Source organism: Pteropus vampyrus, unplaced genomic scaffold (assembly GCF_000151845.1).
Source record: "Pteropus vampyrus isolate Shadow unplaced genomic scaffold, Pvam_2.0 Scaffold476, whole genome shotgun sequence".
In the NCBI taxonomy this organism is placed as follows: Eukaryota; Metazoa; Chordata; class Mammalia; order Chiroptera; family Pteropodidae; genus Pteropus; species Pteropus vampyrus.
The window spans coordinates 1,225,834-1,245,763 of record NW_011889257.1 but is presented as its reverse complement, the minus strand read 5'-3'; the positions used below and the strand labels follow the sequence as shown (position 1 = coordinate 1,245,763).

The following is a 19,930-nucleotide window of genomic DNA, read 5'->3' as shown; positions in this document are numbered from 1 at the left end:
GGGAGCTAGTGCTGCTGCTTTTGCTGCTGCGGCGGCTGCACCCGCGGCGCCTAGGCCGAGGCGGAGGCCGGGGTGCGCGCTTGGCGAACGTGCCGAATCTCCGCTGCTCGGCTGCACTGGCCCCTGCGGCCGCCTGAGCGTCTCGGCTGGTCTGTGCACTGCCCGGCGAGGATGCGGCTGTTCCGGTGGCTGCTGAAGCAGCCGGTGCCTAAGCAGATCGAGCGCTACTCGCGCTTCTCGCCATCGCCGCTTTCCATCAAGCAGTTCTTGGACTTTGGTGAGTGCGGGACGGTGGGTCCCCATGGTAGCTACGGTCCCCATGGCCCCGCTGGCTGCTGCCTTCCGGGCCCGCTGCCACTGTCTCCGCAGCCACGGCAAAGTCGTGGGAATCGCGGGCGGGGCTCCGGGATGTCCGGGGGCTCTCTCGGGGGCTCTGATTTCAGGGTACACTGGGACCAGGCCTGGCACCCGCACACCAGCCGGGGGCCTACTCCGAGACACAGAACCCTTATCCCCGGCGGGACTCCCCAAAGCTTCAAATCTACTTGACAACAGACCTAACCGCCCTTAAAACTTCCCAGCAGAATGTGGATGGTTTTTTTTAACATTTTAATTTTTAGGTTCTTTTCATTTTTGGTTGTGTAAGAGCTGTTTAGAAACACCTTGAGGTCGAATACATTATGCAATGGTATTTTGTTCCTTTTCTGCTCTTAGGTACTCAGCGTGTGGCCAGGGGTGGCAGGACTCGAACTATTGTTGTCTCAGTGTTATGTTAAAGCAATTAGAGGCCTGGGCTTCAAACACCTTAGATGCTAGGGAAGAGCGGACGTGTGGGCTCCTAGCGTCAGAGCCGATCCGATACAATCCCGGCCTCTGTGCCAGCACCTTCTGTCGCGCCTCTCCGTTGGTGTCCCACCCACCTTCTCCCGCATCAGGTGGGCTGATAGGCAGCTTCCACGGATTGAGGTGGGAGCGCGGCGTACCCGACCCCCAGCCTACCTGAGGCCTAGCTGAGATGGGAATAGATTCCACCACCTTATGTTAATTGGATCGTGTTTCCCCAGAGTAGTGCCTTTCCAACCGCTGAGCGAGTACTCCTAATTGCTGAACGCGAGGGAGCTGGTTGTGAAACACCTGAAAGAAACCAAAAATGCTCACCCAGATACCACAATGGAACTCAGCATCCTTGAAGACAAATAAAATGGAGCAACAAAGATGTTCTAAGGTCTCAAGGGAAAATAATCCATTATTCACATCTGTTCATTCAGTGAATTTTATGTAAATGTCAAGGTATGGTGTCCGATGGGCATGAAAACTAAACTGCGGAGTAGGGAGAACAAACACCTGGGGAAGACTGACATGCAAAATGTGATGTTGTCCATATCTAAGTTGGGATAGGGAGAGAGTAGGTTAAAGTTGAGAACAAATTAAATTTTAAGAAACCAGTTTGCCAGAGGATGATAAGGAAAGTCAAAGTTCAATGAGGTGGTGATCTTTGCATCTTAAACTTCACTATCCAAAGCTTTCTGTTTACTATCTCTGGCCACTTGTGGGAATTTTAAAGGTTTAAGGTAGCTCCTGACTTCGGAGTTTAGAAAGAAAATGTCATGGTATCTATAAATAGTGCGTTTGCCATCTCTAATTTATGGTTTAGAGAGGATTCTGAAGGTATCAACCTTTCATTAGGGTAAACTGAGTCAGGTTAAGTCACAATAAAAGGAACAAAAGGAACCCAGAAACTTCGAACTCCTCCCTCCCACCCTCAAAGTTGAAGCGAGAGCTCTAACAGCTTGGCGAGGTTTCGCTTGATTTATTTCTATAGCAGCTAGCATATACCCATGTTAATAGGTGTCTCGACAAGGATGTTATTTGAGTAGGAAAACCACAGTGGGGGATAGTGTTATCATGGAAGACCCATGGGACCAGTATCTGGAAACAACTGTTCTAATTCTTGCTCTGCCACTAACTCAAGAGTGTGGCCTTGGCTAAGTGACTAACCTCACTAGGGGTCACTCTCCTCATTAATAAAATATGTGGATTATATCAGGTAATCCCTAAAGCACAACTCCAAAAGTCTGTCATTGCAATTTCAAAGGAAAAGAGATGAGCTTTTGAAAAAAAAATTACCAAATCTTTTGCTAGATATTTCCCATAAAAGTCTTCTGGCCTGTTTTGGGAGGTTGGAGGGATACACTAATCAAGGATCACGGAAGAAGCCTAATAATTGAAATCTTTTCCTTATAAGGAAGCTCACAGAAGAGCCATATATAATTGTAGTGGAATTTGTTAGAAACTAAAAGTCTAGTTTGTAATACTCAGAGATGAATCAGGTGGCAGACGGTTTATCTTTAATGACAACTAGAAGAAAAGAGTTGTCTCACAAAGGCCATCTCAACTAGTACCTTTCTCTTAGTTCTTCTAGCTCTTGATAGAAGTTCCATTTTGAGAAGTGATGTGGAAGTTTGAGAATGGGTGTGGGGATATTTTTAAGGTGAGGGGGAAGAAGAATAAAGAGGATTTCTGCCCATGTATGATTGGAGAAAACTGCAGCGGGGCGGGAGGCACCTCAGATGCTTAAAGGACCAGATGGGGACCGTGGCATACTCCCAGGTATATGCTGGCTCCAGAAGGGGTAGCTGATTGGCACCAATTCGATATATTTTAAAAGGCCTGTGGCTCAAACAAAATAGATGCATGGGCCATGTTGACCCCCAGGCTGCCACTTGGTGAATTTTATGACTTTCTCCATGGCTACTTTACAAATGAGACATAAATTTTTGACTTGAGTAACTAACTGGACAGGGAGCAGAGAAAGGGCATATGTGGAATTTTATGCTTCAGTATTTGTTAGAACCACATCAAACAAATGTATCGTTTCTATGGCCACAGAAATAGCTTTGGTATACTAGTGTATCTTTCCTGTTTAAGAGTGAAGACTAAAGCTGGTTGTTACTTCAGAAGCAGTGATTTTATTTTAAAGAAGAATTTCTCAGTCTCAGCACTCTTGACATTTTGGGACAGGTCATTGTTGTGGGGGCGCTGTCCTGTGCATTGTGGGAGTTTTACTAAAGCAGCATCCCTGGCCTGTACCCACTAGATGCCAGTAGCACCGCCCACCCCTCCAGTTGTGACATCACCATGTCCCCTGGGGGAGCAAAATCAGCCTGTGTTGAGGACCACTGCTGAAAAGCATTTACATCAGTGGTTTGCATACCTGGACCCCATCACCCCAACTTTTAATATAAATGGTCTGAGGGTGGGGTGCAGGATACTGGTATTTTTAGAAGGTCCCCAGGTGTTTCTAAAGCATAACCAGGATTGAAAACCACTAATGAGATGATCTTCTGGATCTAGAGTACTGTCCCCCTTTCATCCATGTGCCTTTTTTCTCTGTGCCCTTTAAATAATAAAAGTTTCTTGAACTCAATCTTACTTGAAATATGGCCTTACACACTGCAAAGCACAGCAAGAATAGCAAGTGGTCTAAATGGATTATGAGTTTATAATGGCAATAGTGCCTTCTAAAGGATGAGCTTTTTTAAAAGGAGATTTTCTTTTTGGTCTGAGATTATAGCCACGTGCTTCCAAATTCAGAAGGTACAAAAGGACAGAAAAGTCAGCTTCTCACTTTTGTCCCACTTACTCTCCCTGTTTCTGCATCAACAGCAGCTGCTTATACTTTTGTGTGGACCTTGCTTTTTAAACTTAATACCTTAGAGAGCTTTCCATATCTGTATCTGAAGAACTTTTTTCTTTTTTATGGCTTCTGAAATTTGTTTACATGAGTGTGCTATATAATTTATTAGCCAATTCCCTGTTGAGGGCTAGTAGGTTGTTTCAAATCTTTGCTATGGCAACCAGTGCTGCAGTGAATTACTGTGTGCATTTCATGCATGTATGAGTGTATATATAGGACAAATTCCTAAACAAGGGATTACTACATCAAAGGGCATGTGCACTTGAAATTTTAATAAACACTGTCAACTTGGTTTCCACAGAGGTCCTCTGTTTATCCTTTCACTAGAAGTTTGAGAGTGTCTGTTTTCCGACACTTTCGCCATATTGTTGTCAAACTTTGGATGAGTGAAAAATGATATCTAGACAGCATTGTTTTCCTTGAGTAAACATTTGTTTAGGTTAGCTCTTTATTGTGGAAAATTTTAAGCATATACAGAAGTAGAAAAAATAGTGTGATGAACTCCTGGGTTCATTATATTGCTGTCCACATGCTGTTTGTCTGCAGATGTTGTGTGTATGAGCAGTCTGTTAGGTTTTCTTATCAATGTCATGCTTGTTTCAGAAAACATTATTTTCTAAGACCAATTTATCTTTTGAATTACCTATTCTTTAAAGATTTGTTAGAATCCCCCTATAAAACCTTTTAAACAAAGTGTTTTTTGGGGACAATTGTTCTTTGACAACTTTATTCTGTGGTATTGATCTGTATAGATTTTCTGTTTCTTTTAGAGCCCATTGTGATATATTTCTCTAGGAAATTATCCTAGTCATTGAGGTTTTAAGTCAACTTGCATAGCTGAGATAATAGTCTTTTATCAGTCTTAATTTTCTCTGTGGCTGTTTCCTCCTTTATTTCTTTTATATTGTTCTCTCCTCCCCCCTTTCTTGATTAGATTACATGGTGGCTTATGTGATTGGACTCGTTTATTACTTTCATGACGTGTTTTCTAGTTCAGTAATGTCTACTTTGACTTTATTAAGTCCTCCTAATCTCCTTGGGTTTATTTTGTTATTTTGTTATTTTTTTTTTTTTGGCTAGAATACTTTCTTTTCTGCTTTGTTGCTTATTTCAGTATTTTTAATTAATTTTTTATTTCATTATTTACGGCTACAATTTTGTAGCTCTAATTTTCTTTATGTTCTGTTGCATTGTGATCAGAGAATGCTATCAGAATAATTAATTTATTGATGTTTACTTTGTAGTTCAGTATGTGATCATTTCCTGTGACTGTTCTTTTGGCAGCAAAAAGAAGGTTGTGCTCTCTTCTCAGGTTGCAGAGTTCGATATATTAGATCTACCATATTAATTATGTTACGTTTTCTCTACTTTTACTTTTTTAAAGTCCACTTGATCTGTCACGTCTGGAGAGCAGTTAAAGTCTCCTAATAATATGATTCTGTTTCTCCATATATGGCCTATGGTTCTTGCTTTATGCCCGTTAATGTTATGTTTGCTGCTTAGATGTTGTTAACTGTCAGGTCCTCATTGTGAGCTGTACCCTTTAGTGATAGAGTGCTGTCCTTTTAATAGTTTAATGCTTTTTTGGCCTGGATTCAACCTTATTTGACATTGAGATCTAGATCCCTATTTTCCTCTTGTTCACATTTTCTGGTAAAGCATTGCCATCCTTTTATTTGCAGGCTTTCTGAATTACTTTGTTTTAAATATTGCCTTGAAATATAGTATAAAGTTGGGTTTGCTTTGTAAGTCGAACTTTTTCTTTTATGTGGTTAAGTTTAACCAATTATATTTATCGATATGACATCAGTCATCTGTAATGATAAACAGCTATATTTTTATTTTGCTTTTTGTTTTTAGTACCTTAATTTTCTGCTATATTGTATATCTTATTTTCTTTATTATTTTTCTTTTAATAATCGGCTTTGAATTTTTGGTTCCAGTGATTGTCTTTATAATTATTTCTTTTTTTCTTTAGGCCCTCATTGTTTGGTAGAGTCACCTCTAGTCACTTGAGCCTATTGAGCACTTGAAATGTGGCTAGTGTGACTGAGAAACTGAATTGATTTAATTTTAATTTAAAATATGCTTGATTAAGTTAATTGGAAAACTTTTAAGTATATTTGGAACAATTTGGAGATGCGAATCTACCTTAACTATAAATTTGATGAAATCAAATTATAGATCAATTATTTCTCATACAAATTTAGCTTTGAATGGAGATATAAGATACTGAGTCTCATAGACTAATATGAAAATAGTAAAATATCTCAGTATATTTTTGTATTGGTTCTATGTTAAAATGATAATTTTTTGGATATGTTGGATTCAATAAAATATTAAAAAAAAATTCACCTGTTTCTTTTTATGTTAATGTGTCTGCTAGGAAATTTAAAATTATGTATGTGGCTCACATATTCTATTGGACAGTGAGGCTTCAGATAGTATATAATCTTTATTAGAAGTAATAGGGACATCACATTTTAATGGTCAGAATAAACATTTATTGATTTTATTTCTCAATATAACTTCTCCTTTTTTCCCCTATGAACCTGTCACTGTCAGGATATGAAGACCAAATTCTTTTCTTTGAATGGCATTTAATGTTATGGTAGTTCGTTGTTATATTTGCAAAAGCTTGAGGTCTGTCTTTCTATTATATAGTTATGAATTAAAAGTTCTCAGTGATATGAGAAAAGGAGAACTTGGACCGTTATGACGAGTTAAAGATAGAATCTTCTGAATCTTGAATGAGTTCATTGAAAATGATTCACATTTTCATTCGGACATGCTTTTCATCATTCATTTTTACCCTGTCCACTTCTGATTCCTTCATTAATCACTTTTATCCCCTCTCTGCAGACTTCCTATTTTATTTCCTCGTTCCTTTGCACTTGTCCTTTGCATAGCTGTACTTGTATTAAAGACATTTGCTCCTGGTTTCTGTTACTGTATTCTACACTGTCTCTTTGAGGAGAGTGGGCCCTCGCCTCTTCTTTGTCACCTCTCACAGCCTCCTTAGCTGTCTGCTCTCTGCGCAGAGTGGGTGTTCCATAAATGGTGATTACTGATTTCATATAAAGGTTATTAAACATTATGTCACTTTCATTGTGTCCGTTCTTATATAAGTTTAAACTTCTGTAATGTCCCCACTTTTAAATATAGCATCTCCCAAATAAAAGCAGCAGAAAGCAGGTTGTCTGGCAACTCTGCCTTTCTTTTCACAGAAAAGATGTCTCCCAAGATCACACTGGTTCTGTGAACCTCGGAGCCTTTGGCTATTAGAAGACAGCAGCCAGTTTCTCTGCGTTTACTATTCTTGAGGTTTAAGGGCCCAGCCGCCTCTGTTTTCCTTTAGAAAGTATTTTAAGATTCTAACACCCACTGAGAGGTCGACTTTGCTTCCAAATGACTGCTCTTCGAAAAGTCTTTGGTTTTTAAGTTATTATGCTCCTTGAAGCCTGGGGAGAGCAGTGATTTTGTTTCTGGAGAAGATGAAAAGTTTTTTTTTTTTTTTAATTGTGTTAGGAAAAGGGAAAAACAATTGCATTCTGTTTCCACGTGTGTTTGTTTTGTACGTTTACATATACGTACATGACACACCTTTTCTGTAAGCAGTAATGTTTTTTTTTTCCTGTGAGGAGTTGCCCAAAATTATACTAAACCATCTGGAGATAGAAGCCAACTATTCTGAATTAAAGGGGAAGAGAACAGTTTCATTTAGGATAGAGATATCTAAGGTGGCTTAATGCATCTTGATCGGTATTTAAAATTGAGAGAAAGAATTGGCCTTTTGGGCCTTAACGATCTGATAGGGCTAGATTTCAACATAACCTGATTTATCAGGCTCTGAGAGCTAGAGGCATAGCTCTGGCTTTGTTCCAACGTCTTTGCTGGTGTGTGTGTGTGTGTGTGTGTGTGTGTGTGTGTGTGTGTGTGTGTGTGTGTGTGTGTGTGTGTGTGTTTTGAAGGAGAGAGATGGCCCCACTTACTGACCCTAGTGATGATTGCGTTTCTTCCTGTTAAGCATTGGAGAATTGATCAGACTGTTGTCAATTTAGGAAGCCTTGTTTTTATTACTGAATGAAATCACAAAATATCACCACTTTCCTTTTTTTTTTTTTTTTTTTTGCTTTCATTTATTTTACTTCCATAATAATCTGATTTCAGAGTTGGGCAAATCCTTCTGTTTTAGGAATACTGTAGTCTAAGATAGGTTGTGCAACTATAGCCCGAGGGCCAGCCATGGGTTTAGTTTTGTTTTAATTGATAGACTTTAAAGAGTAGTCTTAGGTTCACAGCAAAATTGGCCAGAAAGTAGAGGGAACTCCCACACAAATACAGCCTCCCCCACTATTGACAACCTGCACCAGCTTGGGACATTTGTTACAGTTGATGAACCCACATTGGCCAGTCATTATCACCCACAAATCCATAATTTACCTTAGAGTTCACTCTTTGGTACACTATGGGTTTTGAAAACACCTGTTTTTGTAAGTAAAGTTTTATTGCAACACGGCCATGCCCATTTGTTACATATTGTCTTTGACTTGTTTTTCTCCTCAACAGCAGAGTTGCGTAGCTGCCACACAAGGTTTGGCCCACAAAGCCAAAAATGTTTACCATCTGGCCCTTTACAGAAACTTTTTAGACCCCTTAGTCTAAGTTAATTAGGTTCCCTGTTAGAGAAGCTGTGAAATGTTTGCTCTTAATTTGCATTTAAATGATAAAGCCTGTAACAGTAAACTGGAGTGTGACTTTTAGGGTAGCTAAGACTTCCAGGTAATCAGCAGTTTACCTATAGGGTGGAATTACCATGTGAAAGGGCTGAGGAATTTTATAGCTTTAATCTACAGGGCCGTCTCTAAAGTTTTAAGTGTACCAGTTTCTCCACAGCCCTGCCAAAATGAGGTTTTAGGATTTTTAATTGTATAATGGGTAACATAGAAGCTAACAGTTGTATTTTTTTTCCCCACATTGCGTTTATTCTCTGCATTTTGTTGTGCGTAAAGCGCCCTTGACCTTTAGTAACTGTAACCAGGAGTTTTCATCGTTTGTATCATGAATTCCTTGTGTCTCTGTGGCACATAGTAAGCTATTGTGCTGTGCGATATTATTTCCACTGTGTTCCCTTCTCTGGTAAAGTAGTTATGATAGTATACAATTAAAGGCATTTGCAAAGAATATCACCCATCATTCTTCCATCTATTTTTTTTGTGATAGCCTTCCAACTTTTGCCCTTATATTTATGTGCTAATATTGAATGTTGGTTTCGTTTTTATTTAGTGCACAATCTGAGTGCACTAAATAAATACACTCAGTCTTTCGCAGTGCTTTAATCATGGTCAGATTTATCACCTATAACATTTATAAATTGTTACTAAATCCCTCGAATTTATTGCCATTTCTGATGGGACTTTTGGAGCTAACTCACTTTCGCCCTGTTCTGCTATCCAGTTGCACAGCAGCAGTTATTAATACCTTAAATCTTTCTGTTGTTTATCACCTAAGTTCACAGACTGTATTTATGGATTCTATTCAATAAGGACAACTTTTCTGATTTGAGCTAAATATTATATGCTAACTTTTATCTTGTAATTAGTGTTAAAATCTGGCGAGGTCAGTTCTTCATTATCTTAGGTTTTTAGAAATTCTTGTTCTTGACCACTTATTCTTCTTGATAAATTAGTTAACTTATAGAAAATGTGCTCGGGATCGTGAATGGGTTACGAGGTGTTGATTGAAACCAGCCTGGAAGCATCTTCAGTTAGCCTCTTTTGCTTTTATGGCAGGGTGGAGGCAGTTCACCTCCATACTTGGCCTTGTGGCAGAGCTTGGTTTGATTGTGTCCTTCATATCCCCTAAGGAACACCCTGTTCCTGGGCAGCGGGTCATGTTTATTGAGATTATACTTTCTGCCATAATGAATGACGCCAAAATTATAGCCAACTATTACCTTTACGTGCATCGATATTTATATTTCCTCTAATTGAATATTTGGGGTTCTAACTCAGTGGTAGATTATTTCCCTAAGCATTATCCAAGCAGTCATGATTTTATTTTCAATCTTAGACTTATGATTCCGCTTGACCATTTGAGCTGGACCAGGGTCGCTTTCTTTCTTACTGGGGCATGAAGGTCAGTATATAGTAGTTTCATTGTTGGGAACAAAATACTAAGTTTCTCTCTAGCATTTTCCCAAAACATGAAGTTAAATATTTTCCCATGTGTTTTTGGCCAGAATACAGTAGGGCCCTTTGAAATTGGTCACATACCATCCCTTTTCCCAACAAATTGTTACATTTTCATAGACCTGAGCATACTCAGGGTTTTATCCGCAGCTGAGAAAGCAGGTAAAGTTTGGGTGTAGTATGGGAACAAAACACACTAGAAGAAAGGATCGACAAGTGCACTGTCACAGCTTGTCAAGAATCACCACATCTCGAAGTACAGCCATTTCCTACGTGAATGTGATCAGTGGTTTTTAGGATTGTCTGAAAGGAAGAGAAAGAAGATAGTCGATAGTGCTGAAAAGTCTCAAGACTATGAAGATGTTCCTGGGTCGCTTTCCTAAGAGGCTGAAACAAAACTCAAACCTGAGAATAGAGACTAAAAAAGGATGGGTAAATAGAGAAGCTTAGGATGTTTCACAGCCACTCTTTGAGGCCCTGAGGGGTTCTTTGATTTTGTTCCCTCGTTGACTTTTTTGTGATTAGATGCTAGTCAGTTGTTCTCAGTCCTCGCTGCTCACGAGAATCATCTGGGGAGCAATGAAAACTAGTGACACCTGCCCCCCACACAAGCCAATTAAATCAATTTCTGGGGGTAGGGTCTAGGCGTGGTATTTTGAATTACCCAGGTGATTGTAATGTGCTTCCAGAGTTACGAATTATGTTAGATCTGGTAAAAATTTTTGCCCAAGCCTGAGAGCTATGAACAAAGAGCTATATACCACATTTTCTGAATCCTGTGAGTTTGCGGCATGCTTTTCCTGCTGTCCCTACCTCTCCCTTGGAGGTTCGTGTAGTAGGGGTGGCTTTATGGGAAAGTGTGAGGTGTTAACTGAATCGTCCTTTATCCAAAGTGTCCTTGGAGGCTTTTCTGGATGGAGAATACAAACAGAAGAGCAGACGTAAATGTGTGTACGTACTCTTTTTCTTGATTTCTAGCTCCTTTCCTGGGCTGCTTACTCTGAGAAGTGCTCTCCAGAGTTGTTCCAGGATGTACATTATTAGGCAAAGTTGGTGTAATATAAATAACTGTAAAATGTAGAGACACAAACCAGAATCTTCTTTTCAATCCATTCAGTGGGAGCTTGAACTTAAATATCATCTGTCTATCCTCCCCGGTTGCACACGTGGGAAAGCAGAAGCCCTGAGTAACGAAGAGACTGCCTAGACCAACGGCTAGTTGTTGGTATAACATCTCGGCCTCCCCTTCCAAAGGAAACAGGAAATTATTCTTTTTAGGAGGCAAAGGCAGCTTACCTTTGTGTACCACTCTCTAACAGACACAATAGTGGGCAGATGTAGCGATAATTTTCATAACATCCAGGTGAGGTAGATGTTTCCATTTCTTTGATTAAAGACACTAAAGCTTAGATGGTTTAAGTATCTTGCCTGAGTAAAGTTGGGGCAAAACCACAATTAAAATTCAGGTAGATTGAGCTTTTAAATCTATGTGTTTTCATTCACTATAATATACCATTTCTTTCAACATAATATACCATCGCCCCAATGCAATTCTTTCTGGCAAACGGCGTATTTGTAATGTTGAGGTTTTGACTAAATTTGTTCTGTTAGGGAATCAAGAAATTGCATAATCTAAAGGTCATCCAGTCTTATCATTTCTGAGCTGTCAGACTGATACCTACTTATTTATTTGCACCGAAAGCATTCTTATTCTGAGAGCCCCCACCACTCATTAGTAATGCCTATTGTCCCTGAGAATATGAGAAGCAGTCTGTGTAGACTTGTACTTAAGTCTTGATTTCTGCTGCCTACCACCAGTGGGAGCTTGAGCTAATCACTTAATCCTACTACATTCAGTGTCCTTATCTACAAAATGGAAATGATAGTATCTGATCATAGGCTTGTTACACGGATGGAAGCGAGAACGTGCAGCACAATGCATGGAACATGGTAGGTGCTCAGTAATTGTTGGCTATGCTTTTATGATGGGAAATTAGTGACACAGCATTTCCTGGATGAAATCAGCTTCCTGCTAAGAATAAAAACCGTATAGGGAGCTCTTAACCTCAAATGTTAATTATCTTAAAGTTTGTTGGCTGAAGGTCCCAGCTATATAAACCGATCATTTCCCAAGAAACATAGCCCTTTCGGCTCATTTGTGCTTTGAGCCTGACTGACTTTGGATCCTTTTCGTTCACTGTAATGGTTAACTTAACATTTTGCCTCAATTAACTCAAAGATGAGTACGATGTGACCTTTACTTAACTATTCCTGCTTCCATGACAACAAGATATCCTATAATTCACCAATCCACCATTAGGACTAAATCCTAAACCCCTCTCTGGAATTAGGTTGATATGGATCAGTGTGGTGGCTTTGGCTGTGATTGTTACTCACATGCTCTCTCGCCGGTCAAAGCTCTATTTGTCATAATCAGTTCTGAACACGTTCATGCTGTTTTCTCCATTCTCTGGCCCAGCACACTGTATTGACAGTTACTGCCACTTTATTATCACTTTCCTGTCTACCTTTCCCCTACCTCTAAAGATTTCAAAGATCTGTTTGTAAGAGGAACTTACCATTACCAGCAAATGTTAGTTTGAACCACTGAGTTTTACTATAGTAAGTTTATACTGAAACTTACTAGGTATTTTAACTTTCGGTTCTAATCAAGAAATATTAAACACTTACAGTGGGCCAGGCGTTGTGCTAATAATGGACTCTTCCATTTTCTGAGAAATCCTGGGACCCACAGGATATAGAACTCGGTGACTGGGGGCTGTGGCGGAGGAGTTGCCCAAGTGGAGGGCACAAACTGTCAGCCCACGATGAAATCCATTTACAACTTGCTTTGGCCTTTTCTGACATACAGAGGGGCAGATTTCTCACTATTCCGTTCATGGACATACTATTTCAAAAGAGTAAACAAATAGGATCTCTAAAGAGAGAGGATCAAGGTGCTGCTAGTGGACATGACTTGCTTTTCCTCAGCACAGACACACATGTTCTCCAGGGAGGGACCCATAACCCTTGTATTACCACTATTAGGGACCCCACCACATTCACCCTGTAACCTCTTTTCCTATAAGAGCAGCAAAAATCATTACATGAAGGTATGTACCATGGGCTTCAGACCCCACTTTTTTTTTTTTTTTTAAGAATAGAATGGCTCTAGTAGGTTTGTTTTTTTGTGTGTGTGTTTTTTACATAACAGACTGGCTCTTGTTATAGGGAAACCTTTTTTTTTTTTTTCCTTTAAAAAGATTCTTCAATGACTGCATGTTTCCCCATGTAAATGTGCAATATTGTAATTTATTTTACTATTCCCTTATTACTGAATATTTAGGTCATTTACAATGTACCTCCTAAACCTTTTATTTGGAAAATTTTCTGACCCTGGGAAAAGTTGTAAGAACAGTATAGTTAATATTCATGCCTAGCACCTAGATTCACCAGTTACTTCGCCGTACAGCAGGTCCTCGAATAATGTGTCACTGTAATGTTGATGAGATGCCATAGGAACCTAACTTGTGTTTATATCAATTTGCTTGTGGTAAAACTGGTTTCATTATTCATTATTTTGGTTCAAGTTGCAGAACCTGTTGATGATATTAAGTGAGGACTTACTGTATTTGTATTTTATCTCCTCCTCACCCAGTCCATCCCTGTTACTATCTCCCTCCCACCCTCCCTCCTTTTCTATACATGATTTTTTGGCTGAACCATTTTAGAGTATGTTGCAGACAGCATGACTACCCCTAGATACTTATGTATATCCTAAGCATAAGAGTAGTCTCCGAATAACTGTGACTCAGTTATCACACTTGGGGAATTTATCATCGACAGCATAATAAAATTGAATATTCAAATTTCCCTTAATTGCTGAAGGCTCCTGTACTGGACAGCTCAGGTCTAGAACATACACAGAAGGCACTGTGGCCAAGGAGGCTGCAGAGCTAGGTATAGCAGAGCCTCCCACCTCAGTTACGCAGTACCAGGGGTAGAGGATGGGAGTGACAGGTAGGGCTGGCTGGGCGAAAACTGGAGAATGAATTGGAAGTCCGCAAACAGAAGGGTCACCCTCTACCCTGACCATCTAAAGATTATTAGGCACACAGTTACCCCTAGGCAAAGTAAAGGATAAAGAGGGTGTTCTCCAGAGACCCTGAATGAACTATTTAAGGAGAATTAGGAAAGCTGGTGTGGTGTTAGGACCCTCACTCAGAAGTCTTATGTGATCTGGTGTTTTGGGTGCTCACTTAGTCTTTAGGCTGCCCCGCTCTCAAACATGGCTGAACAAGCAAGGCTCACCAGACATCCAAGGGAAGCCCACTTGTGAAAGAGAGAAACTAAGGTAAGTTAGTGGCCAAAAATGACCCCAGAGGAAAGCAAATTCAGGCAATAGAAGAAAGCTTTAAAATATAATTCGAGAAACAAATCATCTTCTATTCCTCCTCATGAACGTCTTAGGGCAGATGTCGTTTTCCAAAGACGGTCATGATGATACTTTTCTACGATGTGCCCTTGCCAGCCCTCCATCAAGAGGATTGAGTCTGATCTCCTTCCCTGGAGTCTGGGCAGGCTGTGGCTGCTTTGATCTGTTAAGTATGTCAGAAGGGGGCTAGCTGTGTGACTTCTGAGGCTGGGTCATAAAAGGCCATGCAGCTTCCACCTTGTTTACCAAACCCATGGAAGAATCCCACTAGCCCAAGGCCACCATGCTGTGAGGAAACCCATGGAGAGGCCATCCGGCAGTGGTCCAATAGGCAGTGCCTGTTGGGTCAGACTCGTGAGTTAGGGAGTCTTCAGATACGTCCAGCCCCCCATGGTCTAGTCACTTTTCCAGCTTTTGAGTTTTTTTCAGCTGAGGTCCCAGATAGGCCATCTCTCCTGTGTCCTGTCCGAATCTGTGACCCATCGCATCTGTGAGTAGTTGGGCCCAAAGAAGTAGTGTCACTTCTGGGTGTTGTTGGGGCATTGAATGTGATAGGGAATGAGGTACATGTGAAACTTCCATTCTTTGGCTCTGAAGTTTCTGGCTCACTATTAGGAATAATAACAAGGTCCGGCCTACAGTGAGGGTAGCCTCAACTTTGGGAGACCCCAAATCTGCTACCTGTTTTGATCTCTTTAAATTCAGGAATAACTCTTCCCAAACAAAGGAACACTGTTAAACTTCTCAGGCAGTAAAATAGTACTTCTGGACATGGAAGTAAAACAAACACTTTAAAAATGAAGCTAAAAAAAAAAAAGGGAATCTTGAAGAATATTCACAATCATTTGGTAGCTCTCCATTCATGCTTTAGGTTGTTTCTTTGAGGGACTGACTATTCAATTCATCATTGTTTAGCTCTGGTAAGCCCAACAATTAATTACTTATGATTCTAAAATTCAATGTTTTCAAAAAAGTGAAATCTTATAACCACGACTGGAGAAAAATCAAAGAACTGCCCCTAAGATGTTATTTTCTTGGTTGCATTTTATCCATTTTAACATAATAGTAAAAATACATTGCAAACTCAAACATTTAATTGACAGTATTTAGAAAAAGCAATATTATCTGAATGAGTTGATCATTCTCTTTGTTTTTGATGCCTTGATGGTAAGTTTTCCAGTTGCTGCTACCCTTTTCCACTCCCTGATTCCATTACGACCATTCCCAAACCATCCCCTACCGTGTGTGAAAGCTGAGATGTGGGCAAAGATAGACTTCAAGTAACCCAGAGAGGAGACTCTACATTTTAGGGGGGGCAGGTGCTCAGCCCTCTTGCTTTAATTATGAGGCATATTTTCAGGTCACTTCATTAAGTGAAGAAATAATTGTTTTTATTCCTGCTTCCTGTAAATTAGTCGAAAAGAGGATTAAAGAGTCACTGGAAATATAAGCCACAATGCACATCAGGTATAAAGAATAATAAGTCTGAACTCTTGTTCTCAGAAGGCTAGTCAAATGCCCCTTTCTTCTGGTGACCATCACTGAAGGAGCTCCCTGCATCACATCAAAAGTCATTTGTGTTTCTATGTCTATACATCCTATGTCTTGATGAACGGGAAGCTACTCAGAACCTTTCTAGACAAATCAAATCATACCTTTGGCAAATGTAGTAATTGTCTCCAAACTTCTCGGTGAAAGGGAAAAGTATGAAAAACAAAACAAGAGAATGAAAGGGTCATCAAATGAGGAAGAACGACTGAAGAAATACAGTGTAAAGCCAATGAAGAATTTGTGTTCACTAAAGTCAGAATTTCTCCTCACCCACTCCTTTGTTGTCATCTTCTGAACTGATACTAGGGAGTAATTTAATTGATAAATTTGAGTAAGGTGAAGCATATAGAGAAATACAGAATAAAAATAGAAAATCAAAATCAAGGAATATAGAAAAGCCATATAAATAGGAGGAAAATGAAGTCAAGTAACTGGAAAGAACAACTGGAAAATAACTCAATATGCCAGAAGACATCAAAACAGAACCCTTTTGAGAGGACATTCAATTAAAATGAAAAGTTTTTTTGGGGGGAGAGGGGATAAGTTTATTAAAAATAAGGTTATTGGAACCCTTTGATTTAAACCGAGTATCCAGCATTAATACACAGGATGAAATACTTTCAACTTATATGAGGAAAACCACCGAATAGTTAAAGAAAATCAGGCATTTTATATTTATTTTTAGGTTTGCTAATTAACTAAAAAAGACTTATCTCCCTGTTTAAGCTGATGTATAATTAAGGTATCTGAGTACAAAGAATTTGTCTCAAAAGCTAAATTAGAATGTAGGAGGCAAAACCTGAGATTTTTCAGGTACTTTTTTAAAAACACAAACTTCTAAAAGTATTATCTATTCTTTCGATAAATCATTGAGAAGCTACCATAGGTGAGGCACTCTAATCAGTGCCATGGGGGATAGAGAGAGAGAGACAAAGTTTCTTTCTACACTAGTTTATAAAAGACTGATAATCTAAGAAGGCTAGCATACCATGCTTCCTGAAATTTGGTCATCTTAGACCGTGCCGAGTGAGTAGTTCAATTTTCTAGTTAGTGCAGAATCAAGGCCTTTTATTTTAAAATAAATAGAAGCGGTTGGTACAGACACAGAACATACTTTAATCCTTTTTAATCCTTTTTTAATCATGTGGAATCATATAGGCGGTGTTCTGAGCCCGAAGAGTTCAGTCTCAGGGCTCAGCAAGTACCGACCTACTTGAATTTGCACATGTGGCTTCAGGCTGTTTTAAGAACTTGTTAATGTTAAATGTTAAACACTTTTTAACCCTCTCCACAGCCTCTATGAAATAGGCACTATTCTTTTTTTTTTTTCTTTTTCAGTTAGAGTTGACATTCAATATTACATATAATATTGAATGGTGAACAGCATAGTGGTTAGACATTTATATAATTTATGAAGTGATCCCTCCAATTAGTCTAATACCCACCTGGCACTATACATAATTTTTATAATATTATTGACTATATTCCCTATGCTGTACTTCACATACCCATGACTATTTTGTAACTACCAATTTGTACTTCTTAATCCCTTCACCTTTTTCACCCAGCCCCCCAACCCCAGTCCCATCTGGCAACCACGCTTGTTCTCTGTATCTATGAGTCTGTCTGTGTTTTGCTCATTTCACTCTTTAGGTTCCACATATAAGTGATCTTATGGCATTTGTCTTTCTGTGACTTACTTCATTTAGCATGATACCCTCTAGGTCCATCCATGTTGTTGCAAATGGTAAGATTTCCTTTTTTATGGCTGAATAATATTCCACTCTATACATATACCACATCTTCTTTATCCAGTCGTCTGTTGATGGGCACTTAGGTTGCTTCTGTGTCTTGGCTTTTGTAAATAATGCTGCAGTGAACATAGGGATGCATGTATCTTTTCAAATTAGTGTTTTGGATTTCTTCAGAGAAATACCCAGAAGTGGAATTGCTGGTCATAAGGTAGTTCTATTTTTAATTTTTGAGGGACCTCTATACTCTTTTCTGTACTGGTTGTACCAATTTGCAGCCCCACCAACAGTGCACGAGGGTTCCCTTCGACAGCACTTGTTTTTTGTTGATTAATTGATGATGGCCATTCTGACAGGTGTGAGGTGATATCTTGTCATTTTAATTTGCATTTCTCTGATGATTAGTGATGCTGAGCATCTTTTCACATGTCTCTTGGTCATCTGTATGTCTTCTTTGGAGAAATGTCTGTTCAGGTCCTCTGCCCATTTTTTGATTGGGTTGTTTGGTTTTTTGGTGTTAAGTTGTATGAGTTCTTTATAAATTTTGGATATTAACCTTTTATTGGATGTATCACTGGTGAATATCTTCTCCCAATTGGTAGAGTGTTTTTTTGTTTTGTTGATGGTTTCTTTTGCTGTGCAAAAACTTTTTAGTTTGATGTAGTCCCACTTGTTTATCATTTCTTCTGTTTCTCTTGCCTAAGGAAGGAGATATATCAGAAGAAAAATATTACTAACAGCAATGTCAGAGAGTTTACTGACTATGTTTTTTTCCTAGGAGTTTTATGATTTCAGGTCTTACATTTAAGTCTTTAATCCATTTTGAGTTTATTCTTGTATATGGTATAAGAAAGTGGTCTAGTTTCATTTTTTTACATGTGTCTGTCCAGTTTTCCCGACACTATTTATTGAATAGACTGTCTTTTACCCCATCGTATATTCTTGCCTCTTCTGTCATAGAGTAAATGACCATATAGGTGTGGATTTATTTCTAGGTTCTCTATTCTGTTCCATCGATCTATGTGTCTGTTTTTTTTTCCTGCTTTATTGAAATATATTAGATAATTAGTTGCTCGTATTTACATTGTACAATTCAATGAGTTTTTTAAAATTATAGTTGGCATATAGTAATATATTAGTTTCAGTAGTACAGCATAATGATTAGAGATCTATATAACTCGCAAAGTGGTCACCCCACTAAATCTAGTACCCCTCTTCCCCTTACATATTTATTACAACATTGATAACTATTTTCCTTATGCTACACTTTATATTTCCATGTCTATTTTGTAACTATCCATTTGTACTTCTTAATCCCTTTGCCCTTTTTTGCCATCTCCCCAACTCCCCTCCCATCTAGTAGCCCCCAAAATATTCTCTGTATCTATTTTATTTCTGTTTTTGTTGTTTATTTTCTTTAGATTCCACGTGTATGTGGAATCATGCAATATTTGTCTTTCTGCATCTGATTTATTTCATTCAGCACAATACCCTCTAGGTCCGTCAAAGCAATATCTTTTTCCATCCTCTTTTAGTCTGTGTGTCTTTCAATCTGAGGTGAGTCTCTCATAGGCAGCATATGTAGGGGTCTTGTTTTCTTATCCATTCAGCCACTCTATCGTTTGATTGGAGCACTTCATTCTTTTCCACTTGAGGTACTGGTTGATAGGAATGTAGTTGTTACCATTCTTTATTCATGTTTTTGATACATGATTTTTCTTCTTAAAGAAGTCCCTCCAACATTTCCTGTAATACTGGCTTGGTGTCAATAAATTCCTTTAGCTTATTTTTGTCTGGGAAGCTCTTTATGTTCTTCAACTCTAAATGATAGCTTTGCTGGATAAAGTATTCTTGGTTGTAGATCTTGGGTTTTAATCACGTTGATTATTTCGTGCCAGCCCTTCTGTCCTGCATAGTTTCTTTTGAGAAATCAGCTGCCAGTTTTATGGTTGCTCTCTTTTAGATAACCAACTGCTTTATTTACTGCTTTTAAGATTCTCTCTTTGTATTTAACCTTTGGCATTTTAATTATGATGTGTCTTGGTGTGGGCCTCTTCGAGTTCCTCTTTTTAGGGACTCTGAGCTTCCTGGGATTTATGTCTATTTCCTTCACCAGGTTAGAGAAGTTTTCCATCATTATTTCTTCAGATAGCTCTTCAACTTCTTGTTCTCCTTCAGGTGCCCCTGTGACATGGATATTTTTACATTTAATTTTAGCTTCTTTTTTCTTGCCGTTCTGATTGGGTGTCCTTGGCTTCCCCATCCTCTATATCGGTGGTTCGATCCTCTTCTTTATCCACTCTGT

The 19,930-nt window shown here is 39.0% G+C and overlaps 1 protein-coding gene across 2 annotated transcripts in view; it reads left to right on the top strand.

The window, feature by feature from the left end:
* The first annotated feature begins 1 nt into the window (after position 1).
* PDK3 (pyruvate dehydrogenase kinase 3) overlaps positions 2–19,930 on the top strand; it is a 63,822-nt gene continuing 43,893 nt past the window's right edge. Inside the window, exon 1 of one of the 2 annotated variants that reach the window (XM_011382453.2) lies at positions 2–277. In XM_011382453.2, coding sequence (XP_011380755.1) covers positions 172–277 — 106 coding nt within the window. In that variant the 5' untranslated portion in view covers positions 2–171. The remainder of the gene's footprint in view (positions 278–19,930) is intronic. The other variant, XM_011382455.2, reaches the window with a different exon arrangement.